Here is a 22,267-nt window from a genome sequence, read left to right as displayed (position 1 = left end):
TTTCTCCATACTGGCCATATACACATTCCCTGACCTTCGTGACCTTCATGGGTTTGGCTTGAGTGAAAGACATGGGCAAGTTGTCACCTGTGGGGTGCTATCAGGGCTTAGGTGACTTTTGCAAATGTGGACTGGTGAACATGTTAAGTGCCTGGTGTTTTAGGTACCTCTGTGGTTACGTAGTAGATAAAGGAGCAGCTTTGAAAATGCCAATGGCATCTAAATGGTGGATCTGGGCACTAAAATAACATCCTTATCCATCCTCCCTGTTGAAGGAAAAGGCCATGTTAGGGAGCATTGAATTGTGGAGGTAAATGTGTGGTTGCACAGATGGTGTTGGAGAGAGGGCTTTGGATTCTTTGATCATGGGATGTTGTTCCAGCATTGAACAAGCGATGCCTCAGTACCTGTTTTAAAAACATCTATCCTTGTGTTCTTTGTTTTCCATCTGAGCAATAGAAGTAATGGCACTTCGCTACTTCACAATGGTGTAGAGAGGATAAATATGTTAAAGATTGTGAAGTGCTCAGATACTACTACAGTGATGGGACCATACGTGTACAGAATATGAGAGCCACAGTAGCTGATGGATTCCACTCAAAATGTATTGACAGTTTATGAGCAATATTTAGAGGCATAAATTACTGTCTAGCATTTACAAACTATAACTTATTAATCCTCACAACATCCTTGTGAAAAGCTTAAAAATTACCACCTCCATTTCACAGATGGTGAAACCAAGGCAGAAACATTAAGTGACATGCTTAATGTCTGAAAGAGTGTGCTTAAATGCAGAGAAAGGGGTGGTCTCTTTCATCACTTTCCTCCTTTTAACTCAGCCACCAAGAGTGAGAAACATGGATTTCCCATAAGCGCTCATTCCTGGATTCTGACACTCTAGTGTGCTCAGGTAGGTGAATCTGTATCACTTCAGGAATTAGAACTCAGCAATTCCTAGCTCCTCATCAGTAGTTCAAAGCTCTTCTTTGCTTAGGGCAACTTGATATCTTTCAGAATAGATCAGCAAGGAAGTTTGTTTGGTTTTGTTTGTTTGTTTGTTTTAAGGTTTTGGAGTTAAGTCATAATTAAGAAACTGCACTGCAGCTGCTGTCAATTAGCCTAATTGAAGGAAGATGTTTCACAGCTGAGCCTTGTAAAGGAAACACCCAGGCTATGTCTACACTCGCAGCGTCTTGCGCGAGTAATATGCAAATGAGGCTGAGTGGAATATCGCCGCTATTTTTTTCAGAATGAGTCACCATTTTTTTCAGAAGAGGCTCTTGAGCAAGAAGGAGCATCTACACTGCCCCTTCTTGTGCAAGAAAAACCCTCTTGTGCAATGCTGTCCTTCCTGAAAAGTAATAGGTGTAACGGCATTGCGCAAAAGGGTTTTTCTTGTGCAAGAAGGGGCAGTGTAGATGCTCCTTCTTGCGCAAGAGCCTCTTCTGAAAAAAATGGTGGCTCATTAGGTATGCAAATGAGGCTCAGCAATATTCCAAGCTTAGCCTCATTTGCATATTACTCGCGCAAGAAGCCGCGAGTGTAGACATAGCCCCAGTTTAACAAAGAAAACAGAACTCTTAAAAAGAGACAAACAACTTCTTATGTTTAGAGATAACAGGCGATGTCCACAATCACTCTGTTGGTAACTCTCTGGATGCTTTTCCAGCAGAAGCAATGAAAGCTCTGGCTATCATGAGGCAGCACCTATTGCTGTAGGGCAAGGGTCAGATTTTTCAAGGGATTTAAAGATGCAGAGAGACACCCAATGAGATTTTCAAAATCTCATATGAGGTCCTATCTGAGTCATGACATGCCCAAATCTGCCTCTAAAAATCCAACTTTTAGTAATAGCCATGAATCATGTTCTTTTGTATCAGGACAAAATGGGAGAGCTACCAGCTCAGCCATACTGGACCCTTCAGAGGTGCAGTACGAAGATAATAGGTAACTCCCCAACATTTGTACCTGTTCTATAGTATACACAACAGTGATGAGCACACTATAAAACGTAGCCAAGCACTTTCTAGTAATGCAAAAAGCAATGTGATTAAAATATGTTGTCAGGGCTGGTGCCTGAAACCCTGCCCCTTCTGCCCATATGACACTGCTAGAGTCCAGAGCCTTCCGCCCTCTGGCCATGGGCCCTCCTGCCACAGGGTAGCCCCCGGCCCAAGTTCTGGAGCACTGGAAGAGTGGTCAGCACAGCTCTAGACTGAACTGGGACAATGCACACAGTTCATGTGGCGATGCACTGTCACCTGTAGAGAGGGTAGAAAGCAGGAAGGGTGCTTGGGATGGTGGTAGGGTGGTGGCTGTTTGGCAGGGCACAGCCTCCTTCAGCTATGGTACCACTAAGGATGTTTAAATTTTGATTAATCAGCTAATTGAGTAGTCGGTGGAATTTCCATCAACTACTTGATTCGTCAATAAGGGGCGTTCTCACTATCCCGCTGTACCTCTGCCTTTGAAATGTACAAGAGCCCCTTGTACATTTCAAAGGCAGATGCGCAGCAGTCAGGACCCTGCTTGAGCAAAGACTACTTAGGTTCCCGCTCACACCGTTTCCCCCGCTGCACTTCTGCCTCCCCTGTGGAGATGGAGCTGGGGAGAACGGCTTTTAAGCTGGCTCCCCCCAGCACCAGCTCTTGCTCTCCCCCACTTGGTGCCTCTGATACAGAGGCAGCAAGGGGAGAAAGAAGCAACTAGTCGAGTAGTGACTCAACTACCCGATAAGGCTAGGCTTATTGGGTTGTCAATTAGTCACTAATATCCCTAGTACTCATAACCTATGGAATAGGTGCTGGAACTAGGAGTACAGAGGTTGATGCAGCATCGTCTAATTTGAAATAGTGTCCATTATACATGAGGTTTACAGTTTGGGTTAATGTCTCTCAGCACCCCCACTATAAAATTGTTCCAGCCCCCCTGCATCCATGTATGTCATCTCTCCAGGGACCTGAGCATATGCAGTAGGGTATGTTATTTTGGGATTTTTAAAATAATGTGCGCATAAATTGCTAAATGTTTACTTGTCTATTGTTGCAAAGTTTCCTAGCTCTTAAGGCCAAGGGGAATTGTTACATCACTGAATTTACTTGTGGGGAGACTATTTATACTCACTGTCCTTTTGGTGCCACCGTACCGCATGTAAATATAGACCACAGTAGTGAAACATGAACTCATGCTCCGAGTGCTGAACTGTTCCCTTAAGCAAGGGCATCAAGTTTCGGCCATCGACCACCCTAATGTAATGGAGAGAATGGAAGTCACCAAACTGGGTTGAGTGCATTCTGTACTTAGTACTATCATTGAAAATGGCAATTCTTAAACAAGCCACCATTTGAATCAGGAAGGGCCAACATTTAAACTTATATATGATTTTACAGATATAGAAACTAGAACAACTGAGTTTTCACTTCAGTGGCATTTTTGGAAAAAGAAAGTGTTTCAGGGAAGTAGAAAAACTCCAATTTTGGTCTGCTTGGGTGCATCTACATAGCAGGATTTAACTCAAATAAGCTATGTCAATTGCGTAGCTTATTTTGAAATTGGAATTGGAAGCATCTACACAGCACTTATTTCGAAATAGAGCACTCTTCCTCCAACTTCCCTTACTCCTCATACAATGAGGGTTACAGGAGTTGGAGTTAGAAGTCTTCCAGCTTGACAGTATTTCAACATTATTTTGAAATAACTGCCTGCTGTGTAGATGCAGACTAAGTTATTTCGAAATCATGTTGCTGTGTAGATGTACCCTTCCAGAACAGGGACTTGAACCTGTTTCTCCCACCTCCTGGGGGAGCACCCTAACCATGGTGGCTAAAACGGATGGGCTGTCAACTGGAGTACAGCAGCAGCACTTCACCCTACTCCTTTGGCCATTGCATTAAGGGATGAGACAATTCCTGTCAAGTTCATAAATCATTTCAGGTCAATCAAAAGTGCATTTTTCATCAAATAAAACTATTTATAGAAAAATTTCAGGCAGCTCTAATTGGGCCAGTGGAACAAACACTTCATAGTTCCCACCTCCATAGTACCTTTGGTCAAGGCTCCCAGAACCCAAGTACATCACAAAAATGTCACCATGGTGATGTAGTTAGCATGATCATTTAATGGAAGTGTTAAGTGTAATCACAGGGAGATCCATTCTTTCAAACTTGAGTGGCTAAAACTGAAGTCAATGGGGGCTGCTAACTCTCAAACCTCCTGAAACATCAGTTCACATGTGGATTTAGGAGCATAACTTTAAGTATCAAAATGTTCTAATTTTGGTCTAAGTGGATGGCCCACCACAGTCACACCCTGATCTAATATCAAGGCCAGAAATAGGACCCACAGGTGCCCAGGCTCCCAGTCCTTTGCTTTATGTTCTAAAAAACCCCATTACTGCCTCCTATATTCCTATGAATCTCTAAAACAGAGAGTGGGGGAGGGTTAAAAAAAGAAAACCAGACTCATCACAGAAAATTGCACATATTTTTTCGTTAGTTTGTTCATGAAAGAAAACTGAATTTAACTCTAATTAATCTCAGCTCCATAATAAAGAGTAAATTTGTCTACTTTGTATTTTCCTTAAAATCATACAGGCGAGGTAGAGCTAAGCAGGGGGAAAGATAAAGACACTTGTTTTTTAAAATAGTATGTGTTGTGAGTGGTTTAAAGGGACATGGTCAAACAAAACTTGTGCATATCAGGATGCGCAACATACCATACTTTTCATTACAGTGGAAATGGAACAAATATGGTTTATGAAGCTGCCTCTGTACCTGTCCTGAGGCATTAGTCCTCCAGCCAGGTGAGCCACTGTGGGGTAAATATCCATGAGACTTGTAGGTTCATCAATAACTGTATCTGCAGTCAATACTCCTGGCCATCTAACGATCCCTGGCACACGGATCCCTCCTTCCCAGCCTCCCATGCCTTTTCCACCTGTTGTAAGAGAAAAGGTGCCAGAAACACTGAATCATTAGAACTGGGACTCAAGTTATTATGAATTTACAGACTGGGAAATAGGTAGTACCTCCAAAACCTGGCACTTTCCTGTCGGGCAACGTTCATTGTCTGGCAGGACCACGGATGCTCCTGGATCAGAGAGTCCAGGAGTCTAAGGACAGGAAGGCCAGTAGGTCGGGGCAACAGGGTCAGCAGCCCAGCTGGGAACAGCTTAAGACTGAGGTCAGAGCCTTGTGACAGCCTCCAGCAGCCTGCAGCAGCATGGGGCCAGGACAGAGGACCCCTTGCTGAGGAGCATGGGGCTGAGGTCGGAGCCCTGTGGCAGAGCGGGACGAGATATTCCACCAGCTTCTTGGAGCACAAGGCTGGAACCCCGCAGTAGTTCCCTGAGCGCAGGGCTAGGGCTAGGGCATCATGGTGGCTCCCAAGAGTGTGGGGCTGGAGTTGCAGGTGACTAATGTTTTTTTCCCCCACATTTAGGTTTCCATTACTATGGGTTAAGGTTATCATTTAAGGTCTTTTTTCATAGAACCCATACAGGCATGTGTTCTCCTATTTTGGTGTTTATGATTAATTATGTATTGTACTACCAAATTTGCTACCTTTGACATTTTCCTTGTCCATAAGCCTTTTAATTTCTGGAACAAATTTCTTAAATTTGTAATGATGTCAGATCTATTTGTTAGTTAACATCTTCTCCTACTATCCCCACTGGGGTTAACTGGAGCTGTGGCTGGCATAATATCCTTCCTTGGCTACTTTCTAAGCTTCCTCATTTGCACTGTTTGTTTACTGAGCCTATTATTCAAACTAAATAATAGGACAGAACACAGAGCCAGGACTGGTGGTTGTAAATAAACTTTACAGGACTTTGGGAAACTTGGCCATCCCCATGTTAAGTAGACCTCTATAACTCCCCTGGGGGTTGCAACCCTCCCAGATTAAGAAACACTGGTTTATGTGAGTTAAGTACCTTCTGGGGAAGCCCAGGGATACACATACCCCTTTTTGAGAATTACTGCTCACTAACACCCAGGTTTTCTTCAGCATTACTAGCCAATTACTTCCCATTTTGTATATGTGCATTTAATTTTTCCTTCCTAAGGGAAGTACTGTGCACACGTTTTCATTGAATTTCATCTTGTTGATTTTGAGACAAATCTCTAATTTGTCAAGATCATTCTGAATTCTAATCCTGTCCACCAAAGCCAGGGCTGGGCAAGATGTGGCCCAGGAGTCAGATCTGGCCCACCTATCACTTTGATCCAGCTTACGGTCTGCATCTGGCCTCTATTTATATCCTGTTGCCTGTGCCACTGAATTTCCAGGTGGCAGGCCAGGCTGTAGGATCCTACATAAATGTCTCGCAGCCCCAGGTCACGGTGCTACCCTGGCAGGAGCTGGAGCCAGGAGCCTTTTAAATAGCATCAGAAATCCCAGGTGGCTGCTAAGCAACATGGTAGCGGTAGAGCCAGGAGCCACAAGCCCTTTGCTGCATTTTTAATTCAAAGACTCTGGCCCACACAACTCTGGAGGGAGGCTGGTCCCCAATCCAGCCACTTCCACATGAGGCCCTGCCCCTTCCAGGGATAGAGCTGGCCCGTGACCACATACCAAAATTCATTAAGTGGCCCTCCTGCGAAAATTATTGCCCACCTTTGACCAAAGCACTTGCACCCCTGGTGTCTTCTGCAAATTTTGTAAGTATACTTTCTGAGCCATTTTCCGGTTGTATTTATTGGTATAGAATTATTGGTATGGAAGCTTCATCCACAAAGAGGAAGGATGGTCCAGTGTTTAGAGCATTACCCCAGGACTTTGGACAGGGGGGTTCCAGTCCCTGCCCTGCTAAGACTTCCTGTGTGACAGTAAACCTATTAGTGGCTCTGTGCCTTAGCTCCCTTATCCATATGGGGGGGTAATAGTATTTTCTTACCTCATGGAGTATTGATGATAAATACATTCATGATTGGTGCTCAGATACCACAGTATTGTTATATAACAATATAAGTGTAGATACTGGAGATTGGAAACTATCTAGCTTTTAGTTGCCTTTCTGAGATCCATGACAAAGCAGAATGCAACTTTTCATAAATATATTCAGTCTGGCCCAGTTTATAGCATTTTCTTTCTTTAAATAAGATTATCTACAGAATTCGCACCTTTGTAGATTCCATTCCAACCACCCAGCTGGACATTTTGTTTTTGATTCTCCAAAGAGCCTCCATGGTCAGATGTAAAATAAGTGAATGTGTTATTCTTCAAGCCTTCTTTGTCAATAGCATCTAGAATTCTGCCTGTAAATAATGAAAAATCGTGCTATTCAGTATTGAGAAACAGGGTACAAACACGTCATTAAGGACCTGATCCAGGTCCAGTGAAGTCGGTGGGAGATTGATCCGCAAAGAACTTAGGTATGGTGATGCAGAGGCTCACCCCACCTAACTTTTAGACATATAAAATATCACTGGGTTTCACCATGTCTGAGCTGGGCACCTAGGTTCCCTAGACGATGAATGGGGAGAGAGCAACACCTCAAAAAATGACCAATAGGTTAGTGTTTCCCCACCTAAGCTAGCCAATGGGAGACGCCGGGGAGTGAGAGGTGTTCTAAGCCCTGCTCCTCTCAGGGAGTTGGGCACTGACGTTGGAGCTCAAGGCAGGCGTCTTCCTCTGCTTGCAATTCTGAGTTGCAAACCCTCCCTTGGGGTTAGGAGCTGTGATGATTTGGGCATATGTCTGTGGAATGTATGAATTCTGTGTGAGATTAGGAACCCGAGGCATCGGAGTCAGGTTGCAAACTCCACCTTCAATGTTCAAACTTTTTCCTTTTCTCTATAGTCTGTCTCCACGTTGGGTTGAAAATGCCAAAGGCTGGTGGCATAAGAATTACACTAGAGGGTAACTGGTTCAAGTATCCAATCACCAGAAATGTATTCCCTTTAGAAAGAAGGCTATTTTTAGGCCCCCATGCACACAGAAGCCACCAGTCATTGAGGTGGTGGTGCACCTGTGCTGGCTAGTGCCCAGCAAACTGTCAGCTATGCTGCTTCCTTATGCCTGCCAGTAAAGTTGCCAAGTGTCTAATTGCACAAACTCAAAGACCCTTGTCCCACCTCCTGCTCTGTCCCTTCCCTGAGGCCATGCCCATGTCCCGCCCCTTCTCCAAGGCCTTAGCAGATGTGTGTGTGCTGAAAGCGTCACAAGTACTGCATGGCCCAGAGAGAGTTTCAGAAGCTTCACATTGTTGGGGTGGAGTTCTAGGACAGGAATGTTTTTAAATAAGGCTGGTATCTCGAGGGCAGCCCTCCTCTCCTAGGCCCCATTTCTGAGAAGGAGTCCCAGTGCTCTGGAAATGGGCCAGAAATTCCAAGATAAGGACAGCACAGCAACTCACTGAGGCTGCAAAAAGTTAACACTTTATAGACCTGCAGCACAGAGGCTTGCATTTCCCTCACAGCAGTCCTAGTGGATGCCCAGCAGGGGGCGCACTCTAGGATCTGAGATGAACTCCTAGACTGTTTTTGCAAAAAGCTGGCAAACAAGACTAGCCTCATGCTTTTTAGCCCGATATTTAGGGTATTCATCTGGAGTGGGGGGATTCTGCTCCACAACCCCCTCAGCCTGAAAGTGAAATGGGATTTGAATAGGATGCTGCCATTTACTACCTCTGAGGTGAGGTTTTCAAACCACCAGGCCACAAAGACATTCTCAGGCATGAGTGCTGTCTACTACCCTCACTCAATGATTCTTTCATTAATTATTGAGAATGGAACAGCTTCAACAGCAAAGACTGGGGAAGCCCCACAGCACAGTTTCCTGTAGTTAGAGCACTCACCTGAGTGATGGCAGAGCCCTTCTCAAAACTTTTTCCCCACGCAGGGGACACTTGAACAAGGGTGTGTGTGTGTGTGTGTCTTCCACATCCCAGGTGAGTATTATAACCAAAAGTTATGAGGATGGTCCTCCTCCCCCTACTGCTATGTTTTGTGTAAGTTTGTAGGCGCCCAATCTGGCAGGTAAGCTCCAAGCATGCTTACTTTGCAGATCGAGCCCCAGGAGCAAACTGGTGGGGAAGGAGTCCTACTTATCTTGTCCTAGTTCATGCATCACTCTCAGGATAAGGCATCTAGATGTTTGGCCAGAGGCTACAGTGTGTATGTGCACAGTCAGAAACTTTGATTCCTAGGAAACTTTAACTGCAAAAATGTAGGCATCAATTGACTGTAAGGCAGGATAAAGGGCAGCTGGGGAGCGGGTGATGTGGGGTAGGAGGGAGAATGTGAATCCCTCTGATTCTGGGATTTAGGTTGCAGTAAGGTGCCTACTAACTTTCATGACTCTACCCTGGGAGTCTTTCAGTTCTCTTCAATGGACACTAAATTTTTGCCCTCTCCTTATAACAATCTTTTATGTACAAAAACTATTACCATGTGCCCCGCCCCCCTGTCTTCTTTCTCCAGACTAAACAAACCTAATTATTTCAATCTTTTAATCAGGAACTACATGAAGATTTCTGATCCAAATTCTTGCAAGAATCAACTTTCTACAATCATCATCTTATTACCTCTCCCATCATGAAAAGAAAGATTATAGGATAAACAAGGATTTAAAGGAAAGTCATTATAGAATTTTCAAGGTTCTGTAGTGATGCCTACAAAATATTATAATTAAAAATAAAAAATAGCCACTGAATGAGTCAGCATGTAATCCTTCATCTAGGCTTCTCAGTGTACTTTGACATTATCATTTGTTCTTAACTTTGGGCAAGCATTGTCTTCATTCTCGAATTTGTGCAGCTTTCTGGGGCTTAAATAATAATAATAATAATAATCATCATATTTTCTCATCCATACTCAAGTGCTCTGCCTCTCCATGAGCCAAGGCAAATTAAGATCCTGCTGTGTGCTCAGTGATCAGCACCTGCTCACTATGCTACAGTCAATGATAATGCTGATTAGTTTAGTGCTTCAAGACCTATTCCATAATGAAATTTTTGATACTACTGACAACAGTAAGTTATGCAGATGAAGATTCCTGCCTCGGCATATACCCCATCAAAATAGCTTCTTCTCTAGCAACAGGTGATTTCTGAAGCTGCAGATGAAGAAGCAACAAAAGGAAGAAGTTAAAGCACTAACCTAGACTGTGCCTCTCCTCAAACAACCTGTGTGATCTTGATTATTTAGCCTCTCTGGGTCTTAGTTCCCCAGCTGTAACATTGTGATAATAATTATTACTAATTAATTAATACCTAGGTCTAATATAGCACTTTTCATCTGTAGATATCAAGCTTCTTACAAAGGCAGTTAGGGTCCTTAATCCCATTTTACAGCTGAGTAAACTAGGGCACAGGGAGGAGATGTGATTTGATGAAGGTTACCAAGTCAGCTAGAAGCAGAGATAGGAATTGTACCCAAGTCACTGAGTCCAAATCGGGTACTCTTGCCCCTAGATCACAATGCCCTGTCTCATTAAGGGGCGTTATGGAGGTAAATACATTAAAGAGTTCCTCAAATACTAAGGTGACAGCAGCCATATAGGTTCCTAAGACAGATAGGTCCAACAAGAAATAAACTCCAGGAAAGTGAATACACTGAGCATGTTCAACTTTATACTGGCAACTATAATGTTTGAACCATGCAGAATGAAGTGTATGTTAAAGGCATTCTTTGTGATCAAATATAATGACATATTTTTGTTCTACAATTTAGTATATCATAACTTCTCTGCAAGTATCACCTCACTACACAGAATAGAGTTTGAATTAAAAAAACAACAACAGATAGCTACTCCAAAACAACTACTTGTACTCGCTTTCTAATACTGACATGTACATGTTTAAAGCAAGGTGCTGGTCCATGGGCACATGCTTATGTTCTGGAGACCTGTTCAAGCAATTTAAAAACTATTTGTCACTGTAAATTATAATAAGGGTACTTGGTCCTCCTTATAATTTGTAAAACAAATTTAAATAAAGTCAGTTTCATTCATAAAGACCACTTACCCACCATCCAGTCCATCTCCTCCACATTATCTCCATATAAACTGTGTCTACTCTTCCCAAGAAACTTCTCTGTGGTGACAAGGGGTATGTGGACATGTAAAAAGGAAACAAAGAGGAGGAACGGCCCATGCTTGTTTCTTCACAAAAAAAAAAAAAAAAATGCAAGCAAATGAATTGTTACTACCTCAGACACAGAGTTTTAATTTTAGCTGAAAAACAACTCTCTTCTCCTCCTCTCAATACCCCATAGGATCTTGAAATATGTTGCTCTGTATTTATTCAATGTCATGTGTTCAGCTATGTCTGCACTGCGAGGTAGAGGTGTTATTTCCATGTTTTTTTACACATACCCTCACTAGCTATCATCAAGCTAGTGTAAGCTTACATAGAAGTGCAGACATGGTAGCACAGGCAGCAGCAGTGGAAGAAGCATTGAGCCATGCCAACTACAAATCCACTCAAAACTGTGCCTCTATTGCCACTCCCCGTGCTACCGTGGCTATGCTATATTGATACATGTGAAAAACTCTGCAGTGTAGAAATACCCTTGGGCTGCATCTAGACTGGCAAGTTTTTCCGCAAAAGCAAGTGCTTTTGCGGAAAAACTTGCCAGCTGTCTACACTGGCCGCTTGAATTTCCGCAAGAACACTGACGATCTCATGTAAGAAATCAGTGCTTCTTGCGGAAATTCTATGCTGCTCCCATTCGGGCAAAAGGGCTGGTGTAGACAGCTCAGATTTGTTTGGTGCAAAAAAGCCCCGATCGCAAAAATGGCGATCGGGGCTTTTTTGCGCAAAAGCGCGTTTAGATTGGCCACGGATGCTTTTCTGCAAAAAGTGCTTTTGCGGAAAAGCATCCGTGCCAATCCAGACGCTCTTTTCCACAAATGCTTTTAACGGAAAACTTTTCCGTTAAAAGCATTTGCAGAAAATCATGCCAGTCTAGACGTAGGCTTGGAGTGTAGGCATAGCTTTAGTGGTCAGCACCTGTAAATCATTACTCTAAGAATGAGGGGCCAAAGCAAGAATTTAGATTCAACCTTTGAGTGTTGGGTTTCTTGGGCCTTAAAGGTTCAGATCCTGAACTGGGTTCAAACAGTAATGAACCTTTTATTGGTTCTAGGTTAGATGCAGGTGAAATCTACACAAATAAGCCTGTGACATTTTAGCCTAAGTAAATTTGAAGAAAAACAAATCCCAGCTTGTCCATGAGGGAGTGAAACATTTTTCACCCTAAATATCACATTTACAAAGAAAAATCTTTGTATCAATAGGAATATGAAAACTCACAGCCAAAAGGCTGGTTTTTTCCTCTGTAAGAGAGAAAGGGATTTGTTTTTGCAGTTTGAGTACTGTCAAGATGTACAGAAAGAAGAATTTTGCCATTTTTATTGTGAAAGCTATGTGAACTGGTGGAAAAGATACTAATTCCTTGTGGTTTGCCCAGATTTCACACATGATTACTTATAACATGAAAAAGAAGAGTGTTATATAGTTGGAAAGTCCAGTATTGCTATTTTCATGAGGTATATTAACCTACAGACATCAGGCTAAAGATGTTCTTATTATTTGTAATGTGGTAATGTCTAAGAGCCCCAGTCATGGAATAAGAACAGACTGTTCTGTTCTGGAAGTGAACAAACAGAACAATGTGTTGGTCTCTGCCCCAAGAAGCTCACAGTATTAGAGGCAAGAGGTGAAAAATGACAGTCAGAAGAACACAATGAAACAATGTAAGGCAGCATGCCGAACATAAAGGTGACTGGAACTGTTAGAGATATTTACAATAACAATATAGTTAAGAAACATTAAAGGGCAATATGAGATGTATTGATTACCGTTCAATAAATGAAATAGCCTCCTTAAGTACATTGGAAGCGGCTTTCTCTAGCTTCATTGGTTGTTCAGTAATGTTATGGTTTCTCATCAGGATACAGTTCCAATACTTTACAAATCCATAACTGGAGTACCAGGAGATGAAAAACACGAAACCACACAGGGCAAAGCAGATGATTGCTTTCCATTTTACTGACAATAAGTTAGTAAGTTTTCCGATCAAAAGCGTGAGCACTGCAAGGGCAATTGTCTTACTGTAAAGCCAATACTTAGCTTGCATTGAAGCATTGAGGAGACGATTTTCTCTACTTTGACATTCGTTTACAAGGGTAAAAGGCATGCCATAAAAATAGTCAAAGCCGTGGTTTAAAGGATGGTGGCAGTGATCACTGTGGAATTCACAGTTCACACCCTGATGCCACTTCCCTGAAAATATAAATAAAAGATTTAAAATCATATGTCATTGACATTGTGTGCTCCTGCCTATATTCCAACAAGTTTGGCTCTTTTCCTAAACGAAAATATACAACAGACCAGATGAGTCAAGGTTAGGCATGAAATTTATATGTGGAAGCATATTATAGACAGAATATCCAATTTACCTTCATCTTACTCAATTAACAGAATTCCAGTTAAGATGAGAGCCCAGATGAAGAGAGAGATAGAATGAATGAGCTCACATATGGAAAATATTTTTGGTGCTGCTTATCTTAAGTTGTAAGTTAACTATTACTGCTAGGGAAGATCCTTTGTGATCCAAGAAGTTAAGAGCAAGTACACCAGATAGCCTGTAAGTTTAGTGAGACATCCATTCCTGGATGGGAATTCCTCTGTAATATGTTCTACACATTCTCAGCTCTCACAATTCAACTTAATTTGCTAAATTTATTTTTAAATGTTCCCCAAAATAGGCTGTTCTAATCCTACAGAATCTGTAAATTCCAGCATCCTAATAATTGATATTTACATAGACCATAACTAAAATGTATGACACTACAGTAGGAATATAGCTTGACACATGTAACCCAGAGGCACTGAGACCTCTGACATGGAAGAGTGAAGTCTGCACTACAGCCTTCATTGAGGTCTCTTAGCTCATGTGGTAGAAGTTCATGAATTTAGCTTCTAAGGTTGCAGGTTCAATCACTCCTACTGATGACCACGGTTTGTTGGCTTTACACACAGAAGTGTATCTATACTTGCACCCTTTCGAGAGAGGGATGCAAATGAAGGGTGGGGGTTTAAATATCCCATGCTTCATTTGCATATTCACGTTATGGTGCTATTTCAAAAAAAGAAACGCTGTCTAGATGCGGTTATTTTGAAAGAAAACCCTTCTTCCAAAATAACTGGTAAACCTCATTGTAGGAGGAATAAGGATTATTTTGGAAGAAGGGTTTTCTTTCAAAATAATTGCGTTTCTTTTTTCGAAATAGCGTTATTTTGAAATAGTGCCATGATGCGAATATGCAAATGAAGCAGGGGATATTTAAATCCCAGCTTCATTTGCGATTTTGAATGTCTACATTTGCATCCCTCTCTCAAAAGAGGGTGCAAATGTAGACAAACCCTTAAAGAAGAGCCCATGGCTGTTAGGGTCTCTGGGTACTAGTAGCTGCTGTGCTTTGTGTCTTACAATGAGACCCAGTCTTTAGGGTCTCAAACTGAGTTCATCCCTGGGCAAAGGCCTAGCATAAGACATATATATCACCAAGTCCATCTTAAACTCACAAATTAAGAACTAAGCTAAACTTGAAATGGTGTGGAGGCCTGTCCTGGCCATCTGCCTAAAGGTTTGTTATCACCCTCAGTACCCTCAAATTGTCTTTCACTTTTTAGAAGAATAATTTTTTGAAAAGAAAAAAAAAAGAAACCTGTAACAAACAAGGGATGTTTAAAAGTCACATCCTGCTACCCTAACTCAGTCACAGCATCTAGTGATTTCAGTGGGATTTTTGTCTGCAGTGTGGGGCCTGATCCAAAACCGACTCAAGTAAATGAGAGTCTTTCCACTTTATGCTTCACCTAATAGAACTACGTACACCTCAAGAAGGATCTGGCTAGAGATTTGGCTGTGGTAATGCACAGTTTCCACAAACATAGCAAGTCCATGCAGCACATGGTGACTGAGCTGTGATTACTTAATATCACTGTAGTTTATGACAAGCACCTGTTGCTGGAAGTCAATACATATCTCTTAAGGTATTTCCTAAAACAGTATGTACTGAATCCACCAGATTTTATTTCTGAACTACTTTCAGTTTACTGTGTATATCTACATTGACACAGTTTGGTCTTATCAGATATGTAAAATTATAGAGTTTCGTAATCAAATGGACTAGATTTCAAAATGTTACAGTGCTTAGGATTGGATACTGTGATGTAACTGATTCCTACATACTGTACCTATAAGTCCTGTGGTATAACCTTGCTGCTGCAGTATTCTGGCAAAAGTTGTTTCATTTGGAGGGAGCCCTCCTGAGCCACCAGTCCAATAAAGAATACGCAGTTTTGTGCTGGATCCCATTCCTATAGTACAAAATAATAAATTATTGTTTCTTTTCCTATTGGTCTCTCCAATGAATGGAGGGTCATATTTTATTTACAGCCAGAATGCAATGATGCAGTGTGAAAAACCACAGAACTCAAAACAAGATCTATTTAATCAAGGACTAGTTAAAGGAATTGCAATAGTAAATTGTACTGTTTAGTATTAAAGAGAGGTTCAAACCTGATCGGACAGGGTATCTGCCAGTCAGGAAAGCTGCTCTGCTTGGAGTGCAAAGTGGAGCTGCACTAATATGCTGAGTAAGTTTCACTCCTTCCCTTGCTAGCTGGTCAATATTAGGGGTCCTAAAAAGAAAAATGAACCTTGGTCAAATGTGACACACACACAAAATAAAGCAGCATTGTTAAAGGTCATCAGGGATGAATGTACAAATTGTTTGCCTTTTTTATACAACTAAAAAACGAGAAAGTGTTTATTTTAGTTCTATTACCATTAAAATGCAATGCCCATTTTGAAGAGGTATAGATTTAAATAAAAATCAATTACACTGGATAAATAATGTACAATAAAGAAAAACAAAAACTAAAGAGTACATCCCAAGTAAGGAAAGCATGTACTGTATTGGCACGTGGAATCAGATGTGGATAATGTGGATATAGGACAATACAGAAATTTATTTCTTCTGTCCCCAAAAAGACAGCCACTATTTTCTGCATTCTCACGGCAGAAATAAAAGCAAAGATAAAAGAATGGTCCTTTTCTGTTATATGACTTTTAACTTGAATAACATGTTGTTGATTTAAAGCTGACTTTATACTTAATATGACTGAGGTTGCAAACACATAATACAGTTAACTTTTTAAAAAATCCAATTGTCTCGTTTGCCTGTTATTCAGTACTTCAGAAACAATTCTTACACTTTAAATGATAATGACCTTTTAATAAACATCTCAATTTTGCAATTAAAATGAAAATGGTCTATTGGAAAGCTTCACAGACAGAAGGAGAAAAACAGTTGTTTATACTGAGTAGCTGTCAGAAAACTAGCCAGTCTTATTAAAATAGAGATACATTGTCATCAGCCTGGAGAAGACCAAATTTAAGAAAGGGAAACATAAGATTTGACATACTGAAACAGACAAATGCCACATTAGGTCCAGCATGAACTCCTTGGAAGCTGACAAAGCTGGCAAAAGGAAGTGAAATACCCAGAATACACGTAATAGTGACTATAATAGGAAGAAATTTCTCTCTCATGCAAGAACTTTATTGATGCCCTGTCTCTCTCTCTCACTCACTCTCTCTCTCTCACACAGTATTAATATGTCTAAATAAAGATGGAAAAGTCCATCATAGAATAATTATATAATGGACATGGAAACATCATTCCATACACATATTTCCTTTAAATCTTTGCTGATTGGAGCTGGTATTTGGTGTCTAATCCCAATTTCAAATGTAATCTTGGGGCGCATGTATGAGTGTGCCTGCCCACACGCATATTTGTCTGGGAAGACGAATCAACAACCATCTCAAGAAGTCCCTCACAATGTGCTGTAATGAATTATTTCTCTAGCACAATGTAATACTTATTGCAGATCATTTAGATATGCTGTGTACTGAAAAGAACATATTTAGATAAACTAATTACCCAAGATGACAGGCAGTTTCCTAAATAAGGAAACCCATGGTTATTTTAATTAATGCTTTATTTTTCTAATCTTAAGTACAGTAGTTTTGAAACTGTTCTCCTCCTCTCTATGATTAGCTGTAGAATACTGTGCTATCATTAGCAGATGCCAAATGAAAATGAACACTTTTCATGTACTGTGGGATGGTGGGATACTGGTTGACTCAAGTATGCCTAGTTTTTTTCTTGATTCTGTAATTCCACTAAATCAGAGGAGAACTTTACACACAAAGATGAAAATTCTGGGGCCATTCAGATGATTTCTGCTTCTTAATCCATGTCACAGTGACCATGACAAAGTAACCATCTCTTGTGTCTATGACCTTACCTTAGTGTATCATTGCCATAGCAGCCTACATCCCCCAAACCAAGATCATCAGCCATCATCAATAAAATATTGGGTTTAGAGGCATTTGATATATTTTTCCTTAGACATGAAACCAGCAAAGTGGCTAGCCAGCTCCTATAAATCAAGAATTAAAAAAGAGAGAGATTTATTTAATGGAGACATTTGTAACTTCCCGACTCATTTTAAAGTAAGCGCAGGCTGAGATGGTTCCCCAATGATTCCAGTTAATTCTAAATCCTTCCCACACACCATAAATGAAACATTATAAAAGATCTGTGCGTGTATACATCAATAGTTATCTAAAGCTCCAGTGGGTAATGCTCATGAATATATAGAATATTCCATGGGTTCTGTAGGATTTATAAAGCTTCTTGTGCATTGCCGCTAGCTTCTTGTGTGCAGTTTTTCACATTGAGATCTTCACACTTTAGAACCACCACTGCAGTTTCATTCACTATATTAAGGTGGGAAAACACAAAGGATGTTATCAGGGCTGTGAGTCCTAGCATGTCATGAACATATGTCTAGAAGGGTACCCTTAGGACACAACAGGTATTTGGAGGTGGTATGAAGGCAACTTGAGTCTGAGGTGAGACAGAAGGACTTGTCTGCTGGATTCATTATTATACAAATCCACTAGACCCTCCTTCTGCAAAAGAAACAGTGCAACAGTTCCAGGAAAAACTGTACATTTATGATTGCAGTTACTGTTCAGTGGCTCCTTTGTTATTCATTGACTTGAAGCAGGCAAGTTCTTCCCCTTCAGGTCTTGCAGGACGAAGGCAGTAGTTTTAAATGGGCATTAGTTTTGAGTCCACATTTAATATTTTTAAAACTTCAATAGATTAAAAAAGGATCCTGCTATATTTTCTTATAAACAAAATTTCAAAAGCCAAAAAGTACCATTGATTAATTTCTTCTCTTACCATTGCAGTTTGAGGTGTCTCATGGCTTCTTCCGACACTTACTATGACATGCAGATGACTACATCAAAATTCTGTACAAATAAATATAAAATATATATTGGGTGCTCATGCCTGGTGATTAACCATCATACGTCACAGCAGTCATACTACCAATGTTCTCAGCTAAAATGTAGCTATGCTGAATACTTATGGCTTGACTCTGCAACCCCTACATTCACAAGCATTTACAGATGTAGTCCCATTACACTAAGGGTGTGTCTAGACTACCTAGTTTTGTCGACAAAAGTGGACTTTTGTCAACAAAACAATACCAGCGTCTACACTACTGCGGAGTTCTGTCGACATAACGTCGACAGAACTCCACGGTTTTGTCGACGCTGGTATACCTCATTTTACGAGGCAAAACACCTTCTGTCGACAGAGTTCTGTCGACAGAAGGTGTTATTGCCTGTAACGTTGCGTCCAGACTACGGAGTTCTGTCGACAAAGTGGCTTGCTTTGTCGACAGAACGCCATGTGTCTGGACGCAAATTGTCGACGGAAGTTTTGTCAACAGAAAACTTCCGTCGACAAAACGCGGTAGTCTAGACGTACCCTATGACACTACTTATGTGAAGGAACGCTTATGGATATGCAGACCCAGGCCCCAGCACAGAAGAGTCAGTGGGCACCCCACACATGCACAAGGTGTGCTAGTGTGGACACCATCCACCTGACATTTGGGCAGTGTTGCACTGTGCTTGCTTGTGCCCTGAGCTGCCAACTGCACTGCTGCATGAGTGCTTCCAGCATGGCCATGGCTTCCACATGCCGGCCAGCTGCCTTCACCATTGCCAGTACCACCCTACACGTGCCTAGAATGCCTGGCTGATTTAAAAGGCTGCCGCTACTGTTTTAAAATCACCTAGGCCCCTGGACGATAGCCCCTTTTGCCTTCCCCCACTCGCCAGCAGGCCTGTGAATATGATTAAAGAGTATGCAGTACAGGTCTCAATCCTGCAAGCAGTTAGTGCATTTCTCAATTCCTACTGACTTCCCTGGCAATTGTAGGGGCTCAGTACCTTGCAACAATGAACCCACAAACATCCTGTGGAACAACAACAAGCACAACATTAAGAATAAGAAATACCAAATGCAGAAGTGTGCCATGCCTGTCGTATGGTTCTATTTATTTTAGATCTGAGGGAAACCAGGACACTCCAGAGAGACTTAACCACTTCCTTATTTATTGCAAACTTTAAGCAGTTAATATAGTTGCTTAAGTTTTACAAGCCTTAAAAACAATGGCTGTGTCTACACTGCACACCTTTTCCAGAAAACGGATGCAGATGAGACAAGTTGGAATTGCAAATGCAGCGGGGATTTACATTTTCCCCGCTCCATTTGCATGAACATGGCTGCTGCTTTTTTCTGGCTCGGGGATTTGCCGGAGAAAAGCGCCAGTCTAGATGGGGTCTTTCGGAAAATAAAGCCTTTTCCGAAAGGTCCCTTATTCCTCTTAAAATCAGGGATAAGGGACCTTTTGGAAAAGGCTTTATTTTCCGAAAAATCCCTGTCTAGACTGGCACTTTTTTCCAGCAAAGCCCCGAGCCGGAAAAAAGCGGCAGCCATGTTCATGCAAATGGAGCGGGGAAAATGTAAATCCCCGCTACATATGCAATTCCGACTTGTCTCATCTGCATCCCTTTTCCGGAAAAGGGGTGCAGTGTAGACATAGCCACTTGCTATACAATTTAAACCTTAAATACTATACATTCTAAAGCAATTAGTATAGCACAGAACAATGCAAAATCAATTAATAGAAGATTTATTATAATATAATAATTAAGCCTAGTTCACTTACACTTCACCTGTATGCCTCCTACTGTACCAGGCAGGAGGTCCACGTTCCCTTTTACTTCCACTCTTAGGGTATGTCTACACTACCCTGCTAGTTCGAACTAGGAGGGTAATGTAGGCATACCGCACTTGCAAATGAAGCCCGGGATTTGAATTTCCCGGGCTTCATTTGCATAAGCGGGGAGCCGCCATTTTTAAAACCCCGCTGGTTCGAACCCCGTGCAGCACAGCTACACGGGGCTCGAACTAGGTAGTTCGGACTAGGATTCCTATTCCAAACTACAGGTACACCTCGTTCCTCGGTACACCTCTACCTAGTTCGTGCCCCGTGTAGCCGCGCTGCACGGGGTTCGAACCAGCAGGGTTTTAAAAATGGTGGCTCCCCGCTTATGCAAATGAAGCCCGGGAAATTCAAATCCCGGGCTTCATTTGCAAGTGCGGTATGCCTGCATTACCCTCCTAGTTCGAACTAGCGAGGTAGTGTAGACATACCCTTAGGGACACTATCCACTGCTGCAGCCGGTGTGAAGGGTCTTTTACTTCTAGTTACAACAAGCAGGACCTGTGGATCAATCCTGCTTACTCCCTCCCATTGGTTCTTCTTACTAAGCCCATTTTATAGCAAAAGGAGACTTTTGCCCTTATTTGGGGTTTGTCCTGCTACTAGCGATGTTGCAAAAACTATGTGCATGGTTAAGTTTTATGGCTGTATCTGTAACTTTTACTGATCAGAAATAGAAGTATCGCTACAAGCTTGATTGTCATGTGTTCTTGTTGTGGTCTCACTATACTGCTTAATCTGCATTATTGTGCAAAACATTCCTGTCTCTCAAAGCTCCCCCTGAGCCTTGTCTGTGTCCTTACGTGCACCAGACTCGGGACAGGCCTGGGTTTGCTTTGTTAGAGATCAGTACTGTGATCAAGGCAGACAAGACATTATTATAAATGTCAAGGAAGGGCCATGTAGGCTCCCCTACACATGCCCACCTTGAAATAAAACCTAAGGGCTACATCCACAAAAAGGAATTAGATACAGTGCTGCAATGTGTAATTTGGAGCCCTTCTGCTAGTATAATCCATAGCTCTGAGTTAGGAGTAATGTACCCTCTAATCTTTTCCATCCATGTATAGATTTTTGTTCCATCTGTGTGTGGAATAATTTTATGTGCACCGGGGCAAGTGTGAATGTGCACTGCCAATACAAACACCAAGACCAGCGATGGGTGCTCTGTTAGTCATCTGAATCTCTCCTGAGTGGGTGCACAATCATAGAGATTACAGGGAATACTGGTTAGAAGCCCAAGCTCCCTGTACAATGCACAGAGCAGTTAGTGCCTAAGAACAGGATTCACAAAAGCCTGTACTCTAAGTAGAAAATTACATACACAAGCCATATAAAATGTTAGAATCATAGAATAATAGGGTTTGAAGAAACCTCAGGAGGTCATGGAGTACAAACCCCTGCCCAAAGCAGGACCAATCCCAACTAAATCATCCCAGACAGGGCTTTGTCAAGCCATGCATTGTATAAGGAGCCTGAACACCTAACTTGGGTTATGAATTCCACTGTGCAGCAGGGGGTCCTACTAGTTAGGCACTGCAATAACTAAGTCTTTTGTGAACCTAGCCCTAAGATACAGAATGTGCACAACAACCTGGCTACATCTACACTGCACAGTTATTTCAGAATAAACTATTCTGGATTAGTTATTCTGAAATAACTTATCTCGAAATAGCACGTCTACACTGCAGGGAAGCCTCAAAATTAGTCCAAAGCAGGTTTCCCTAATGTAGACGTGCTATCTCAATTTACAGCCCCAGGAGGAATAATTTAGAATGGCCCTGGTGAGGGGCTATTTCGAAATAGCAGCAGTGGAGTGTCTACAGATGCCTTATTTGGAACTGGCTATTTCGGGATGGGTATTATTCTTCATAGAATGAGGTTCCTATAAATCAGAATAAGCCTTCTGTTATTTCAAAATTATTCTGAAATAACGGAATTGCTGTGTAGACACCTACATAGTTTTTTCAGAACAACGGCTGTTATTCCAAAATAACTTTGTTGTGTAGACACACTCCCTGCTCACACAGACACAAACAAACCTTTTTTTCTATTACATGCTGAAATCCTTGCTCCTTCTGAAGGCAGGAT

General features: G+C 41.7%; 1 protein-coding gene across 1 annotated transcript in view; it reads right to left on the bottom strand.

Moving 5' to 3' along the window:
- LOC102455433 (arylsulfatase H) overlaps positions 1 to 22,267 on the bottom strand; it is a 34,335-nt gene that overhangs the window by 11,626 nt on the left and 442 nt on the right. Inside the window, exons 2-10 of the mRNA XM_006112252.5 lie at positions 18,277 to 18,347; positions 17,330 to 17,464; positions 15,534 to 15,655; positions 15,209 to 15,331; positions 12,805 to 13,228; positions 10,967 to 11,103; positions 7,122 to 7,256; positions 4,773 to 4,935; positions 3,124 to 3,245 (exon numbers count right to left, since the gene is read on the bottom strand). Coding sequence (XP_006112314.3) covers positions 3,124 to 3,245; positions 4,773 to 4,935; positions 7,122 to 7,256; positions 10,967 to 11,103; positions 12,805 to 13,228; positions 15,209 to 15,331; positions 15,534 to 15,655; positions 17,330 to 17,464; positions 18,277 to 18,299 — 1,384 coding nt within the window. The 5' untranslated portion in view covers positions 18,300 to 18,347. The remainder of the gene's footprint in view (positions 1 to 3,123; positions 3,246 to 4,772; positions 4,936 to 7,121; positions 7,257 to 10,966; positions 11,104 to 12,804; positions 13,229 to 15,208; positions 15,332 to 15,533; positions 15,656 to 17,329; positions 17,465 to 18,276; positions 18,348 to 22,267) is intronic.

The sequence above is a fragment of the Pelodiscus sinensis genome, chromosome 1 (assembly GCF_052426305.1).
Source record: "Pelodiscus sinensis isolate ZL-2025 chromosome 1, ASM5242630v1, whole genome shotgun sequence".
Lineage (NCBI taxonomy): Eukaryota > Metazoa > Chordata > Testudines > Trionychidae > Pelodiscus > Pelodiscus sinensis.
The sequence above is the reverse complement of the archived record's forward strand: the minus strand, read 5'-3'. Positions and strand labels throughout refer to the sequence as shown.